This window comes from Saccopteryx bilineata, chromosome 9 (assembly GCF_036850765.1).
Source record: "Saccopteryx bilineata isolate mSacBil1 chromosome 9, mSacBil1_pri_phased_curated, whole genome shotgun sequence".
NCBI classification, from domain to species: Eukaryota; Metazoa; Chordata; class Mammalia; order Chiroptera; family Emballonuridae; genus Saccopteryx; species Saccopteryx bilineata.
Window position 1 is genome coordinate 47502986 of NC_089498.1, and position 17114 is coordinate 47520099.

The 17114-nt window shown below is 41.5% G+C and overlaps 2 protein-coding genes across 3 annotated transcripts in view; both read right to left on the bottom strand.

The window, feature by feature from the left end:
* Window positions 1-17114, bottom strand: part of TGFB1 (transforming growth factor beta 1) — a 391513-nt gene that overhangs the window by 79460 nt on the left and 294939 nt on the right. The gene's annotated exons all lie outside the window — the stretch shown is intronic.
* Window positions 9045-17114, bottom strand: part of LOC136313351 (cytochrome P450 2B11-like) — a 38490-nt gene continuing 30420 nt past the window's right edge. The window contains exons 7-9 of one of the 2 annotated variants that reach the window (XM_066243619.1): window positions 13683-13870; window positions 13350-13491; window positions 9045-10187 (exon numbers count right to left, since the gene is read on the bottom strand). In XM_066243619.1, coding sequence (XP_066099716.1) covers window positions 10156-10187; window positions 13350-13491; window positions 13683-13870 — 362 coding nt within the window. In that variant the 3' untranslated portion in view covers window positions 9045-10155. Of the gene's footprint in view, window positions 10259-13349; window positions 13492-13682; window positions 13871-17114 lie in introns of both variants that reach the window. The other variant, XM_066243617.1, reaches the window with a different exon arrangement.

The following is a 17114-nucleotide window of genomic DNA, read 5'->3' on the forward strand; positions in this document are numbered from 1 at the left end:
TTTCCTTGGTAATATATTCTTTGTGTTCATTGAGTTGTTTTCTGATCTCCCTATATTGCCTTTCTGTGTTTTCTTGTATATCTCTGAGTATTTTTAAGATTTCTAGTTTAAATTCTCTGTCATTTAGCTCCAAGGCTTCCAATATGTTAAGTCTTTTCTCCATAGATTTTTCCACATCTATTTGTGTTACCTCTCTTTCTTTTGTATCCATAATATTCGATTTCCTCTTTCTTATCGGCATCTGAGGGTGGTCTTATTGATAGCACTAATTAGAATTAATAAAGAGTAAAAAGAAAAAAAAAAAAGGGTAAAACACCCCACAAAAAAAACCAGTAATAATTTATTATTTCCCCCTTTTTTCTCTCTTCTCTTTCCCTCCTCTCCCCTCCTCAGGGAAATATCATGCCTATAATGGAGGGCCTGATTTGGGGTGAAGAGTTCAAGGGGCAAAAAAAGGGAGTAGGGACCTACTAAATGCAAAAAAAAAAAAAAAAAAAAAAAAAGGAAGAAAATCTTAGACAAGCATAAGATTATTTGCTTGTAAGTGATGGTCAACTAAGAGATATAATGAGAGGGATAAGAGGGAATCAGAAAAAAGGACCAAAAAAGAATAATAAAGAAGAAAAAATAAAAATAATAAGTAAAAATCTGTTGTATTAAGTGGAGCGAAGACTAAATACAATGGAGACCTTGGGTTGGGAGGACCCAAAATGCCACAAAAATAAACAAACAAGAGAAAAAAAAATAAAAACAAAAGCAAAAAAGAGAAATAAAACCAAAAAAAAGCCTTGAGTCCCAAATTAACTAATTTGTTCGTGATTGAGGATTATATGGGAGGAAAGTAAAATGAGAAAAGAAAAAACGAATAGAAAGGAAAAAATAAGAAAAAGAGAAAAACGAAGGAAGAAATAAAATAGGAGGAGAAAAAAACAAAATAAAGACAAAAAAAAAAAACAAAAGAGGAGAGAGTGAGAGTTAAGTGTTTTGGAGTATAACCTTAAAGGAGGGTGAGGATGAAGAAGAAAAATAAAATGCAACACTCATGGGTAGTGTAGTTCAAGAAAGGGGAAGCATAAGATGGGCAGAGAATAGAAGGACCGAGGTGGAGGAAATAAAGGCAAAAAGATAGAAGAAACAAGCAACAACAACAACAACAAAAAAAAAATTAGTGGATCAAGTTGTAAAGTCTGTGGGTTTTTCTTGATTTTGAGAGGTTAACTTCTTCCTTTTTCTTTTCTCTCCCTCTTCCTAGTCGGTGACTCTGCACCCCAGGCTCTGCCCCTGTGTCACTCTTAGGTAGGGATTTGCAGTTGATGGGATTCTATGGCAATGTCATATAATTGGCTTTAGTCTTGCTGGAAGTAAAGGCTTGTTGGCGTTTGCAGGGTCCAACGATGAGAGAGTTTGCTTTCCTGGATTCTCTCTCCTAGTCCCCCCTTTCTGAATTAGCAGCCTGGTGATCCAGCTATAAGGCTGCAACTGCTTCTGCCTGGGGAGTAAGAGGCTCAAAGAGCTGGGAAATCCCCACTCTATCCCCACTCAGTGCAAGGCTTTGGGAAAGGCTCTGAGAGTCAGGGCCTCCAGTGTAATCAGGCGGGGGTGGGAGTCAATTGTTGTCAAGGTGACTGTTCAGCGCCTATCATTTAGTTGGACCTCTCAACCCAGGCTTTCCACACTTTGTAGCCTGTTTTTGCAGGGAAGAAGAGGCACTAGTCTCTGCTTACGACTAGTGTAGTATAGACCTTATTATCTGCCAAGTCCTTCTTGTTAGCGTTTATCCCTAAATATGGAGGCTCTATCAATCAGAAGTTGCCCCCACCCCTTTAGCGAGAGGCACTAAAAAATATCACGCCTCTTGTCTTGGATTGCTGAACTGAGAGAGATCTTATCAATTAGAACCGAGGGTGCGCAGATTTTATGGGTTAAGCTAATTTCAGTGATTGGGTCGCAGCTGTGTTTCCGAAGGTATTTTAGGCTGCCTGCGCGCACCCCTCCCCCAACGCTTGATTGTTAGCTTGAATGGCTGGGTGAGGTGCCCCGCCCACGGAGAGAATCTCCCAAGCCTCTCCCGATCGCCCCGCCGCTCCGCCGCTGGCGGCTGGACCGCACCAGGCGCAGGATAATGGAGCCCCCTGGGTGTGCGGGCCAGTAGGGCGCCCTGGGCGCGTGGAATGCCCAAGGCACGCGCGCGAATGGGGCGCTCAGGGCACCGGTGGCCGGCGACCCCCACTCGCAGTGTGCGGGCCGCTGGGAACGTCAGCAGTGCTCAACCGGACCGAGCGCGCGCGCGGCGGCCACGGTGGCAGTTCGCGGGGGCTCGCGGCAGCTCGCGGTGGCGGTTCACGGGGGTTCGCGGCAGCTCGCGGGCTCGCGGTCGGCCGCTCGCGGGGGTTCGCGGTTCCCAAGTATATGGGCTGACTCACCGCGGGCACACTCCCTGGCGGCTTGAATGAGCGTCGCTGCGGTAGCTTCCTCCACACCCTCGTCTCTCAGATTCAAGTGATAACAGTCCTTTTGCTTTCAGTTTGTGTGGAACTCCGGAATCCCCCGAGGATAAATTTTTCTGTTTCTAGTTGATAAATTTGTTGTGATTTAGGGGAGAGCTGTCGGACGCGCTTCTCACGGCGCCATTTCCGTGACGTCACTCCTATCAATTTTCTTTCTTGAGGATTTATCTAGTGATGTTAGTGGGGTATTGAAATCCCCTACTATTATAGTAATGCTGTTGACCTTGCCCTTTATATCCATCAAAGTTTGCTTTATATATTTAGGTGCTCCTATATTAGGTGCATAGATATTTATAATAGTTATATCTTCCTGTTGGATTACTCCCTTTATCATTATGTAGTGGCCTTCTTTTTTTTTCTTTCATTTTTTCGAAGCTGGAAACGGTGAGGCAGTCAGACAGACTCCTGCATGTGCCCGACCAAGATCCACCTGGCGTGCCCACCAGGGGGCGATGCTCTGCCCCTCTGGGGCATTGCTGTGTTGCATCCAGAGCCATTCTAGCACCTGAGGCAGAGGTCACAGAGCCATCCTCAGCACCCGGGCCATCTTTGCTCCAATGGAGCTTCGGCTGCGGGAGGGGAAGAGAGAGACAGAGAGGAAGGAGAGGGATAGGGGTGGAGAAGCAGATGGGTGCTTCTCCTGTGTGCCCTGGCCGGGAATTGAACCCGGGACTCCTGCACGCCAGGCCAACACTCTACCGTGTAGTGGCCTTCTTTATCTCTTACTATATTCTTTGTTTTAAAGTCCATTTTTTCTGATATAAGTATTGCTACCCCAGCTTTTTTTTCATTCCATTTGCATAAAATGTTTTTTTCCATCCTTTTACCTTCAATCTATGTGCATCTTTTGTTTTAAGGTGTGTCTCTTGTAGACAGCATATGTACGGGTCCTGTTTTCTTATCCATGCAGCTACCCTGTGTCTTTTGATTGGATTATTTAATCCATTTACATTTAAGGTTATTATTGATCTGTAGTTGTTTGTTGCCATTTTATTCTTTAAAGCTGTATTCCTCTTTTGCTATATTCTTTTCCCACTTTGATCTGTTTACAACAGGCCCCTTATCAATTCTTATGGTGAAATGTTGTCCCCTGGAAATGACTAAGGACAATCCTCAACTATTTATCTTGCAAAGATTCTGTTTTTCTCCACTCATCTCATGTTAATCAATGCAAACTTTTCTTTTTACTTATTTTATTTTTTCTCTGTTCTAGGTTAAGAATGTAGCAAAAGGATCAACTATGGGGACAAACTGCATGAATTCAAATTCAAGCCTTATCATTTACTAGATGTATGTCTTTGGGGAAGCAATTTAACCTCTCTGTTTGTCATCTGGGGCAGTTTTTATATTATCTATGTAGATGCACAATTAACATTAGAAATTTTTTTGTTGTTATTGTTATCTTCTCTATCCTTGGGCATCTTTGTTCTCTTGATGGCCCTTGCAGCTATCATTAGGAGGACAATATGAAAGATATTTAATAAACTTGATTGGTTGCCTAACCAGGCAGTGGTGCAGTGGATAGAGCACCAGACTGGGATGCAGAGGACCCAGGTTCAAGACCCCGAGGTCACCAGCTTGAGTGCGGGCTCATCTGGTTTGAGCAAAGTTCACCAGCTTGGACCCAAGGTTGCTGGCTTGAGAAAGGGGTTACTCAGTCTGTTGTAGCCCCACGGTCAAGGCACATATGAGAAAGCAATCAATGAATAACTAAAGTGCCACAACAAAAAACTGATGATTGATGCTTCTCATCTCTCTCTGTTTCTGTCTGTCTGTCCCTATCTATCCCTCTCTCTGACTCTCACTCTGTCTCTGTAAAAAAAATAATAATAAAGCACTCTTTAAAAAAAATAAAAATAAACTTGATTGGTTAGTTAGGCCAATCAGAAACATCAGTATGCACCCAATCAGAATTGACATGGGCCTAAAACCAATTAAAACAGTAATGGGCCTAAAATCAATCAGAACACAAAGGGGTCTTAGACCAATCAGAATGGGAGGGGGTAGTACGGTTCTTCCAGTCCCCTGCTGGGCTAGATATGGACTTTTTAATAGTTGCAACCTCTTAACAGGCATTCCAAAAGGAGAGCCAGGGGCAGATGAGGAAGGAATGAGGGGAAGGGCATTCCAATGGCTTTCTTATCAACCTTAGGGAAATAATACAACTTTGTACTAAACATACTAGCTCAATGTCGGTATGTGTCCATCACTCTCTTTCCTACTGACACCCAATCCAGTAGAGTCCTTCCCTTGTCCATGTGGAGTAAGAATCAATGAAGTCCTTTGGGGCACCAGGTCCAGCATTTCCCAGTGTCTCTCAATGAACTCAGTGACAAAATCTTCCACTTCTTTAATCAGACTAGACAAGAGAATGTGGGTGCTAGAAAAGTATTTCAAGATGTTGGAGAGGAATTAAAGCATCTACTGGGAAGTCGAAAAGACCCATAACCTACTCTAGTCTCTGGGATGGTGCTGTGGTGTTGAGGTTGTGTACTGCACACACAACAACATCTGAAGGGCACCATTCACCCCTCTGGACTTGGGGAATGTGCCTTCCAACTGAGCAGACCCAAGTGCATACAGTTAGACCCTCTCTGGTACCTGAACAACTGCACCCTACCCCAATCATTTCAACAGCTGGCGAGATTTCTTCTCTCACAGTCCACCCTTATAGAAGGCCTGATTGCTACCCCCAGGCTGACTAATCACCTCACCTGGTGGGGAGCAGGGCGTGAAGTGTGTGCACAGAAAATTGACTTCTCATGCCTTCTTGCTTTGCTTTGCTGTTCAGGACAGAAAGCATCTGATCTCTTGCCAAGGTCAATCCACCTTGATTCCTGGCCATCATGCAATCTTCGGCATCAGCTGGTTATAGAAAGAGCTGATAATGGTGAAGGTTTCATTCAGTAAATTTAGCAGCTGCATGAATCCAGGATCTTGGTAATTAAAGTGTTCTCCAAAGAAGATGGAACTGCTGTGAGTTTTTTTACTACAACTTTGATTTGATAATAAGCACTCATATATGCATCAGTGTAAACAGTAAAGATTTTTATATTTATATAAAAACAAACAAACGATGATGCTGGTGATGATGGAGTTAAAGAGGGAGGTGGGATCCAGATAGGCCCCTGGGGATGAGAGATTTGTCTTGAGGTGTTTGTTCCCTGCATTGTCTTTTTGGGTGGCTCAGGCCTGGCTGGTTCCCACTTAGCTTGTGTGATTGGCATTATTTTTTCTCTTGGCCATCCTATCTGTTGTGGCCTTTACATTTCAGCTTTTTTTTTTTTTTTTCAGAGTGGAAGGGAAGATTTTCCTCTGTGATTCTTTCTCATTTTTTTCTGTTCTTCTCACTTTCTTGATACACCTTTGTCTGTCTCTGGTCTTGTCTCTGACTCCTTCTTGAAGACTCAGCCCTTTCTCCATGCTCTTTCTTTTCAGTGTTCCCAGTGTACCTTTTCCTTGGCCTCACTGACACTCTGTGTTTCCCCTGACTCCATTTTTACCTTTAACCTTCTGTTTCTAAGACTTCTTGCAGTCTCTGATCCTAGATCAAACTTTGTCACCGTACTCAGTTTTCTCTTTTGCTTTTTCTTTCTCATACCTTTCTGATTCTCCCTCTCTTCTTCTCAGTCTCTGTCTTCCTAAATCTCTTTCTCTTTTTCTTATCTCTAAACCTATACCTGAATCTCTCTGTTTCTGTGTCTGAGCCTCTTTCCATTGACCATGTTCTCTCCTCCCTCTCTGTCCCCATCACATCCACCCCTGTCTGTCATTCCATCCCTTGACCTGGCTCAAGGCTCACCCTTAGATTTCCACAGCTCCTCCACCAGCCACTGAACCTTCTCCTGGATTCACTTAAAAAATTATTTATTGATTTTACTGAGAAAGGGGAGTAGGAACAAGAAGTATTAACTCATAGTTGCTTCATTCACTTTAGTTGTTCATTGCTTACTTGTCATATGTGCCTTGACCAGGCAAGCCCAGAGCTTTGAACTGGCAACCTCAGCATTCCAGGTTGATGCTTTATCCACTGTGCCACCATAGGCCATGCTGGATTCACTTCTTGATGCTTCACTTCCCCTTCCCAAAGTCCCTCATGGTGGCCACAGAGAATCCTATAAGGGTCTTCCAAGACTTTCTACTGGCTAAATCTGCTCCTAATTGGGAGGGGGGGCATATAGGGAAGTTTGGAGGATGCATGGGATGTCCCTTTGTCCTTACCCCAATCCAACCTTACCTTTAACTCACCAATTCTACGGAATATAGGGGTCAAAAATAGCAATGAAGCCCTGGCTGGCTCAGTGGTAGAGCCCAGCATGTGGAAGTCCTGGGTTTAATTCCCAGTCAGGGCACACAGGAGAAGTGACCATCTGCTTGTCCACCCCTCATCCCCCCTCTCTATTTTCCTCTCTTTCTCTCTTGATCTCCTTGTCCTGAAGCCATGGCTCAAATGGTTCAAGTGAGTTGGCTCTGAGTGCTGAGGATGGCTCCATGCCTCACCTCACATGCCAAAATAGCTCAATTGCCAAGCAACAGAGCAGCAGCACCAGATGGGCAGAGCATTGTCTGGTAGAAAGCTTGCTGAGTGAATCTTGGTGGGGTTGCACACAGGATTCTGTCTCACTGCCTCTCACCTCTCAGTAAAATATACAAACAAGCAAACAAAAAATCGAACAAAAACCAATAGCAATTTGGCCCAGGCCAAAGAAAGTCTTAACCCAATCTACCAGGGTCTCCCTCAGTGCATCATAGCCACGCAGGGTGATGACAGGCCAGGACTCAGATGGACCATGAAGACATCACTGTATTTCTCCCACAGCCGTGGGAGCACGGTCAAGGTCTCACTCCCTGACTCAAGAGAAGAGTCTCCACACTCACACCTGCATCTCACTTCCAGTGCAGCCTAAACCTCACTGGCTGTAGCCCCATCAGGAAGAAGGCACACTTGCACTCCATGGCTCTCTCCCTTCTACTCAGCCCTCACCCCAAGTGTCCTCCTCTTGGCTTTTCCAAGAACCCTCCCAACTTCTATTTTAAGAATTACTGAGGCTCCCCACATTCCAGCTCTAGTTCCTCCCAAAGCAGAAGTACCACAGCTCGAAGTCTCTAGTCTGTCAGAACTTCTTCCTCCAGTTTCCCTTTCCCACATTCCTACTCATAGGAATTTCAGAAGCTTCTCTGTGGGCATATTGGCCAGATTGTGGCTAATAGAAGGCAACCTTCAAGCTGACCTGAGAAGTCCCACCCTAAAATTGATCTCCAGCTGCCTTGCTGTCTGTGAGCTTTTTCTGTCCCATATCCTGCTTTCCATCCCCTTTCTTCTTCTCACCTCACCTCCTGGAAGGACTTGAGAAAGTACTTGTGGTCTGTTTACAAAATGTTCCCCAGGAAGGGCAGAGGTTGGGGTGCAGGAGGGAGGCAGCTCAGGGAGTTATGGTGGTCCCAGATTAGCAAAAAGCCAATGAGGATGATGAGGAACAGGTCGGCCCAGAATGCCATGGTCCTTGCCTGCCTTCTATCCTGCTGTTTCTCTTAAGAGGTATGCTACCCTGTTGTTGTTGTTTCTTCCTTTTGTGGTTAAGGGGAGAGGGTACTATAGAAATTCAACTTGGAAGAACTTCTTGTAACTACAATGGAGGCAACCGGGGACCCAAAGTTGGCTAAGTGCTGCAGAGGCAAGGAAGTCTAACATTATGATTGTGTTTCAAAGCCACCTTTGCATAGGCCCCTGGCTGGCCCAAGGTATCTTAGTAAGCAAAGCCTTTGAATAAAGAGCACCTTCCTCAAGACAGGGTAGTGTGCTACCTGGTAGGACAGATGAAGGCTGGCTTTATGGTTTTTGCACTGCAAGTGAGGCTCTCAGCCATTGTCAGAGGGTGGCATTGCATGAGGGATCGAGAATAGCTGGCAGGCCAAATTGGGGCATCTTGTGCCCACTGGGGATAGGGATTTATTTGAGGCATAAGAACACAGTGAGATTGGAGAACATGTGATCTGATGGAGGAAACCTAGCTTCATGTTGGTAGTTTGCAGGATTTAGCCATTCATTTATCCATCCATCCATCCATTCATCCACCCAGCCATTCATCCCTTCATTCATTTCTCAGAAAATACTTTGAACACCTGTCATGCCACACAATGTTCCTGTGCTAAGAGAACAGTGATGAGCATGACAACAGGTTTGCCTTCATTGAACTGTCATTGAGGTGAAGTAGAAGTATTCACCTTCTGAAAAGATTCCTAGTGACCTGACAATAAATGGATCACACATAAAGTGGCATGGATCACTACCTGACCCAGAGATGTCAGGCTTTGGATACTTATTTGAGTCTCAGTGAACTTGAAGGAGAATATCAGGGAATCTAAGGCACGAGTTTATAATCAATGACACAGATAAGGGGGTTGTGGGCTGAGCAGGCCCATTTCAAATTGAAAAGAAAAGATGAGACTGTAGGAAGACAATGCACAGCACAATTATGATGAACCTCAAAAATATCATGCTAAGTGAAAGAACCACTCACAAAGAGCCACGTATTTTTTTATATTGTTGTATATTAGTTTCAGGCATACAGCATAGTGTTTATATATATATGTAATTTATGAGGTGATTCCCCCTATAAGTCTACTACCCAAATGACACCACATATAGTTATTACAATATTATTAAGTATATTTCCTATGCTATACTTTACATCCTCCAGACTATTGTAACCACCAATTTGTACTTTTTAATCCTTTCACCATTTTTACCCAGTCCCCCAAGCCTCCTCCCCTCTGGTAACCATCAGTTTGTTCTCTATATCTATGAGTCTGTTTCTGTTTTGTTTCTTGTAAATCAGTATATGAAATATGCAGAGAAGGCAAATCCAGAGACACAAAAGGCACTAAATTATACTCGTGAAAATGGTTGATTTTTTTTATTCTCTCTGATTCACCTTAATTTTAAAATATATGAGTAGGTGAGAGGAGCTTTGGTAAAGAGTTTGAATTCTAGAGCCAAAAGAGACTGAGTGTGAATCTTGCTTCTCCACTTACTAGCCACATGACCTCAGACAACTGATGCCATTGCCCAGCCTCTGTCTATTCATTTGTACAATGAACATGATTACTGTACTCACCATGTGGAGCTATTGAGAGTAGGATTCAAGCGAGATCGTGTATAAACAGATTATGGAGCACAAGGAGTTGTTAAATGGAGGATATGGTTGTTCTAAGGAAAGGAGAAGTCACTCAGGGTGAGCAGTGGCCTGGGAGGCAGAACTGCTGAGAGATCTTAAGCTGAGTTTGCCCTTTCAGCCTCCAATTTCTCTATATATACCCTTCTGGAATTCTATTAACAGAGGAAAGGAAAACATGTCCTTGAGTCTTTAGAAGAGCTGAAGCACAGTGGAAGAAGACAAGACTGCAGAAAGAACTTTCTTATAGAGGTGGCAACTAAGGAGAAAGGAGAATACTGGGTTGTAGCTGATGTCTCAGATGCAGAACATGGACAGAGTCAGGGGACATTCCCTGCAGAGGTGGGAATACTTCATGGCTCTGGAATCCTTTGATTTTCTTCCTTCAGCCTCCTCAGCGGGACAGGAAGCGGATCTGGTACATCGGGGGCAGCTTGGCTAATCCACTCTCACGGGGTGTAAGGTCAATGTCTTCAGGGTCCACAGGACTGGCCACAGAGAAATTCTGGAGGATAGTGGTGAAGAAGAGGAATAATTCCACACGGGCGATGCCTTCGCCAAGACAAATGCGCTTTCCTGTAGGTACAGAGGATCACCAGTGTAGACCCAGAGTGGATGCACATTCTTTGCCCAAAACCCAGACGTCTGTGTCCATTGCAACTGGTTTGCATAAGATTAGACTTCCACCAGTAATTCAGGATGGACTTTTAGGGGGTTCCCAAACCCTGAAACCAGGTGCAAATCTAATGCATATTTTTTCAGGACAGACTTTGGAGCTCCTGTTAGGTTTCCAAAGGCTTGGTTGGCCTCACCTCCTGTTGGATAGGGGAGAGGGGAGGCAAACACCTCCCCATGTGTAGATGTGTGCATATTTCTGAAATTTGGAGAATTATGAACTTAATAAAGTTAATACTTGTAAAATTTTTCAGAAGAGTATTCGGTCTATACTAATGATGCTGTAGGTATAGTTGGTACTTTGTGTTTTTCTTGGGTGTGTGTAGTGGAGATTGTGGTGTGTCTGGCACTGTGTGTGATTGTCTATCTCTCTGTTGTCTTTTTTATTTTTTCTTTTAAAGAGAGTGAGAGAGAGAGAGAGAAAAAAAAGAGAGAAAGAGAGAGAGAGAGAGAGAGAGAGAGAGACATTGATCTGTTTCTGTATGCGCCCTGACTAGGGATCAAACCAGCAACTTTTGTGTATCAGTATCGGGATGATGCTCTAACCAACTGAACCATCCAACCAGGGCTGGATTGTTTTCTTTTCTCTATTTATTTACTTTAAATTAAAGCTGGCATTCAATATTATTTAAGTTAATTTTGGGCATACAGCATAATGGTTAAACATATATATAGTTTATGAAATGACCCCCTATAAGTCTATTGCCCATTTAACACCATACAAAGCTATTATAATATTATTGACTGCATTCCCCATGTTGTACTTTACATCTTCAAGACTATTTTGTAGCTACCAACTTGTACTTCCTACTCCTTTTGCCTTTTTTAGGTATCACCCAAGCCTCCTCCCCTCTGGCAACCGTCAATTTGTTCTCTGTTTCTGTTTTGTTTCTTATTTCTACTTTAAGGGAAAAAACGATATTGTGCATAAGTTTGTGAATGGGAGTTATGTACATGAGATGCATCTATGGCTTCCATCAGATTCTCAGAGGTGTAAGGCGCCCTGCCAACAGGTTATAAAACACTGGCTTAGAGAGAAATGAGGGCAAAGAAGCCAGAAAGTTCACGCAGAGACACCGAGAGTCTCCTCCATTACTTACTTGGTTCCTAATCTGCAGGCTGACCACCTTGGAAAGGCCATTTCAAAGATGGGTTTTCAAGCATTTCTTAAACTTTTCAATTCATTAGACATTGCGCCTCTGTGGAGGTAACTGGGGAAGGGTTCACATTTTTGCCACACCCAGAAGTCAGGAGACAGGAGCTAGAAATCCTTGGGACAGGGCTCTGGCATGGTTCTTCCCCTGGAATTGGCTCTTTGGCTCATCTCATTTGAGAAGAGCTAGTTATCTCCCTCCCACTCTGTCCTCCTCATCCCTGGGGCTGTACTTTGGACACCCTTTGGTAGACGTTTAATTGTAATACCTTTTTGATGAGGTTTGTCCTTCGTTCTGCTTGTGGCATTTTTTTTCCTGTCTTTTTTTCTTTTTCCTGAATATACCTCCTCGTGGGTACTGTTTCTCTGACTTTCTTCTAAAATTTCTCTTCTTTTTTTCTGTTATTTTTAGTCTTGTTTGATTCCCTGTCTCCATTTGGATTGGATTGTGTCTGCAGCTCTCTCCCTTTTATTATTCATCTCCCTCTGCAGATCCCTTTTCTCTTTCTCACTGTTTCTTCCTCTCTACTCATGTCACTTTTTCTTTCCTCTATCTCTTATACTGTTTTTCTCCCTTTCTTCCTCCTTTCCTCTCCCCTCCTCCTCCTTCTATTGTCTCTTATTTACTCTCTATTTCTGCCACTATCTGCCTTATATCTTTCTTTCTCTATATACATCTCTTTGTTCCACTCTGTTTCTCACTCACTCTATCCTTAGCGATCTGTTTCTGTTGTTATTTCTCTTCATCTATACCTCTCTCTCCAAATTTAGGACAACTATTGAAGGCAGGAATTGACCCTCACCACACTACTCACATGTCCCCCAACTCTCACTTCAGATGAAATGAGAGAGGAAACCATGCACTGGGCAGAGCCAGGGGCCCTGGGTCACTGAAGTTGCTGATGGAACTCAAGACTAGACAACTTGATTCTGGGGTCTTTCTTTATCCCTGAAAATGAAAACTCTGGACTTGGGTTTTCTCTGGATGGAGCCAAAAAAGTAGGCAGAGACAAGTCAAAGCATGTCTTGACTCTCCTCAGCTCCTCAGTGCCAACAGAATAAATCTAAACTCCACTCAGCTTTCAAGGCCTTCCAGCTGAGCTCTTCACCCTTGTCTCCTCTTGTAACCCATAGCTCAGAATCTTGGGGTTCCTCTTGCTCCTTTCATGTGTCATGCTGTCTTCTCCTCCATACTTTACCCTTGCTGTTCCCTCTGCCTGGAACACTCCAGTGACTAATTGATACTCACCCATGAGACCTTAGCATAGAAGCCAATATTTCAGGTAAGCTTCTCTTCACTGACACAATTTTCTACTTCCAATTTTGTGCTCCCAAAGCCCTCTCCCAAGCAGTTATCACAATTATGATAATAATTACCTTATGAGCACTTACTTTGTGCCATGCAGTCTATGCACATTGCAGGCACTAATTCCTATGATTAGATATAATTTTGTGGCCATATGCTGAATGTCCATCTTTCCTGCTAGAATGTTTATTTTCTGAGGCAGGATCTCTGTCTTTATGTGACTTGTCAGACATATTATCTTCAGCCCCCAGTGAAGCACTGGGCTCAGAGTAGTGCTCAACAGATTTCTTATATTGAGGTATAGAGAAGTTAATAACTTTCCCAAACTCCAATATACCAAAATGTGCCATTGGGTTGTGATCTCACTTCTTAAACCCCACCTAGGGCTGTAGTAAATATAGGATGGTATAATGAAAGTAAAGCAACTGGCATGTACTAACTACTCAGTAACCAAAAACCTGTCCTTGATGTCTTAAGGAGGGGAATACACCTATACTCTGGTGTCTGAGGAAGTGAGTACAGATCCAACTTACCTATGGAGAAGGGGATAAAAGCTTCATTCTTCTTCAGTGCCCCATTGGCATCCAGAAAATGGTCAGGATTAAAGATGTCTGGTGTGTCAAAGTAGCATGGGTCAAAGAGAGCAGAATGCAGGATGGGAAATATTTCAGTGCCCTGAGGGATAATCACAAGATCAAAAATATTGCTGTTCCCTTCCCTACCCCATCCTTAAAATACAAGATGAAAGAAAAGGCTCTGGTGATAAAAACAAACAAACAACAAAAACAACCCAAGAGGTCAAGTTTGGAGATTAAGAAGACCCAGGATCCCCCACAGGAAATATGTGGTCACACAGTTTATCTCACCTTTGGAATGATGTACCCTCGGAATTGAGTGTCTTTGGTGACTATGTGGGGCAATCCTATGGGGAGGAGATCTGAGAATCTCTGAATCTCATGGATGACAGCTTCAGTGTATGGCATTTTGGCTCGATCATCGAGGCTTGGAAAGCGATGTGAGCCAATCACCTGATCAATCTCTTTTTGGATTTTCTCTGCACAGAAGAGTGGAACCAGTGAGCCTCATTTGAAGGGGCATTTTATCAGGGACACTACTTTCTATGGGCCAATGAGCCAGGAAAACCCAATAGTAAAATGTTATATCATTGACATTCCTCAGAACCAGATTGGGTATGCAGAGAAGATAGAAGAAACAAGAATTCTCATTCTTTGAAATCTAATGAATGTTATAGATTCTTTCCCCACAGGCACAGATACATGCACAAGCACATGAGCACATGCATGTGCATGAAAACACACACACACACACATCACAGTTTTGCGTAAAATTTCAGATTGAGAACTTGAGGCTATGAGCCTGTCAAAATTCCTTCTGTAAGATGAATGGAAAAATAAATATTTACTATATTTGTGTTACAAATAAGGTACTGTGCTAGGTCCTCAGGAATATAACTGTGAAATAGATCAATAGATTAATCAATGAAGAAATCAATAAATAAATGGATATATAAATCCATTCATAAATAAAAAGACCGATGAATAGAAAAACATTATTGGATGAATCTATTTACTTATCAATCAATAGATGAGTTAATAAATCATTAATAAATGACTCAGACAAATAAATAAACCTAATTGACCAATAAATCACAAAATAAGTGGATAGTGATTGAATTTAAGGAAGGAATATGTGAAAAAATAAATCAAGTTCTTTATAAATTTTGGTTATTAACCCCTTATCAGACATACTGTCAAATATGTTCTCCCATTGTGTAGTTTGTCTTTTTATTCTGTTCTTATTGTCTTTGGCCGTGCAAAAGCTTTTTAATTTGATATAGTCCCATTTGTCTATCCTGTCTTTTATTTCACTTGCCCGTGGAGATAAATCAGCAAATATATCGCTGCAAGAGATGTCAGAGAGCTTACTGCCTATGTTTTCTTCTAAGATGCTTATGGTTTCACACCTTACATTTAAGTCTTTTATCCATTTTGAGTTTATTTTTGTGAATGGTGTAAGTTGGTGGTCTAGTTTCATTTTTTTGCAGGTTGTTGTCCAATTTTCCCAACACCATTTGTTGAAGAGGCTGTCTTTACTCCATTGTATTTCCTTACCTCCTTTGTCAAATATCAGTTGTCCATAGAGCTGTGGGTTTATTTCTGGGTTCTAAGTGAAATAAGTAAATTTGAAAAAAACTAAGAACTATATGAACCAATGCATAGATGGGACATAAAAATGAGACTTAGAGACATGGACAAGAATGTGATGGTAACAGGGCGTGGGGTGGAGGGGTGGGGAAGGGGCGAGGAAGGAGAGGGAAGGAGTGGGGGGAGGGGAGGGGCACAAAGAAAACCAGATAGAAGGTGACGGAGGACGATTTGACTTTGAGTGAGGGGTATGTAGCATAATCAAAGGTCAAAATAATCTGGAGATGTTTTCTCAGAACATATGTACCCTGATGTATCAATGTCACTGCATTAAAATTAATAAAAATAAGATTTAAAAAAAATCAGTGGAGAAATAGGTACATAAAATAATAAATGAATGATGGTTTGGTGACAGATGAATAATTAAAATGAGTCAGTGAGTAAATTATTACATTAATAAATAAAGTGATAGGAGGGTTACATATGAAATGAAAGACTGACTGATAGAAAGATTAAGTAATAAGACCTAGTTTATTGAAGGATAGGTGGATGCATAAATAAATGAATGAATGAGCCAATAAATTCATAAAAAACAGTTCATTCAATTAACCAGTGTTTCAAATGATCAATAGGTGAATCAATTAATCCAAGTAAAGAATGGAAATGTATGTTCTTGGGTGAATCAGAGAAAAAAGAATCTAAGTACACAGAACAACAAATAAAGCCCAGAGGAAGTAGAAGGAAGGAAATACTAAAAACCAGAGCAGAAATAAATGATGTAAAGGGTAAAAATGAATACAAAAGATCAATGAAATCAAGAGCTTATTCTTTGAAAAGGTAAACAAGATTGATGAACCTTTAACTAGACTCATCAACAAAAAAAGATAGAGGACTTAAATAAATAAAATTAGAAATGAAAGGGAAGAAGTAACAACTGACATCACAGAAATACAAAGGATTGTAAGAAAATACTGTGAAGAACTATATTCCAATAAATGGGACAACCTGGGTGAAATAGAAAAATTCCTAAAATCATACAATCTTCCAAACTTGAATCTGTAAGGATCAGAAAACCTGAGCAGACTGATTACAGCAAATGAAATTGAAACAGTTATCAAAAAACTCCCAGCAAACAAAAGTCCTGGACTGGATGGCCTCATAGGCAAATTTTACCCAACATTCAAAGAAGAACTAACACCAATCCTTCTCAAGCTATTCCAATGTACTTTTACTGGTCAATGTCACCCTGTTAAATTTAATTTTCTAAATAAAAATTTTAAAAATATATATTAATATTTAAAAAATAAGTCTATTCCAAAAATATTCAAGAGGAGGGAAGACTTCTAAGTTCAATATCTGAGACAGCATTATTCTAATTCCAAAACCAGATAAAAACACTACAAAAAAAGAACACTATAAGCTAATATCCCTGATAAACATAGATGCTAAAATTTTCAACAAAATATTAGCAAACCAGATCCAGCAATACATTCAAAAGATAATACATCCTGATCAAGTGAGATTTATTCTGGGGAAGCAAAGCTGGTACAATAATCACAAATTAAATGAAGGATAAAAATTACGATCCTATCAATAGATGCAGAGAAAACATTTGATAAAATCTAGTACCCAAACTTTCAGCAAAGTAGGACTACAGAGTGATATCTCAACACAATGAAGGCCATATATGACAAACTGACAGCCAACATCATACTCAATGAGCAGAATTTAAAAGCAATTCCCTTAATTTCAAGAGCAAGACAAGAATGTCCTCTTTCACAAATCCTATTCAACATAGCAGTGGAAGTCCAAGCCACAGCAATTAGACAAGAAGAAAAGACATCCAAATTGGAAAAGAATAAGTAAAACTGTCATTATTTGCTGATACATGATACTGTACATAGAAAACCCTAAAGTCTCAGTCCAAAAACTGCTAGACCTGATGAGTAAATTTGCAAAGTGACAGGCTATAAAATAAATATTCAGAAATCAGTAACATTTTTATACACCAATAATAAATTGTCAGAAAGAGAAATTAAGGAAACAATCCCATTCACTATTGCAACAACAACAACAAAATAAATAAAGTATCTGTGGATAATATTAAGCAAGAAGGTAAAAGACTTATACTAG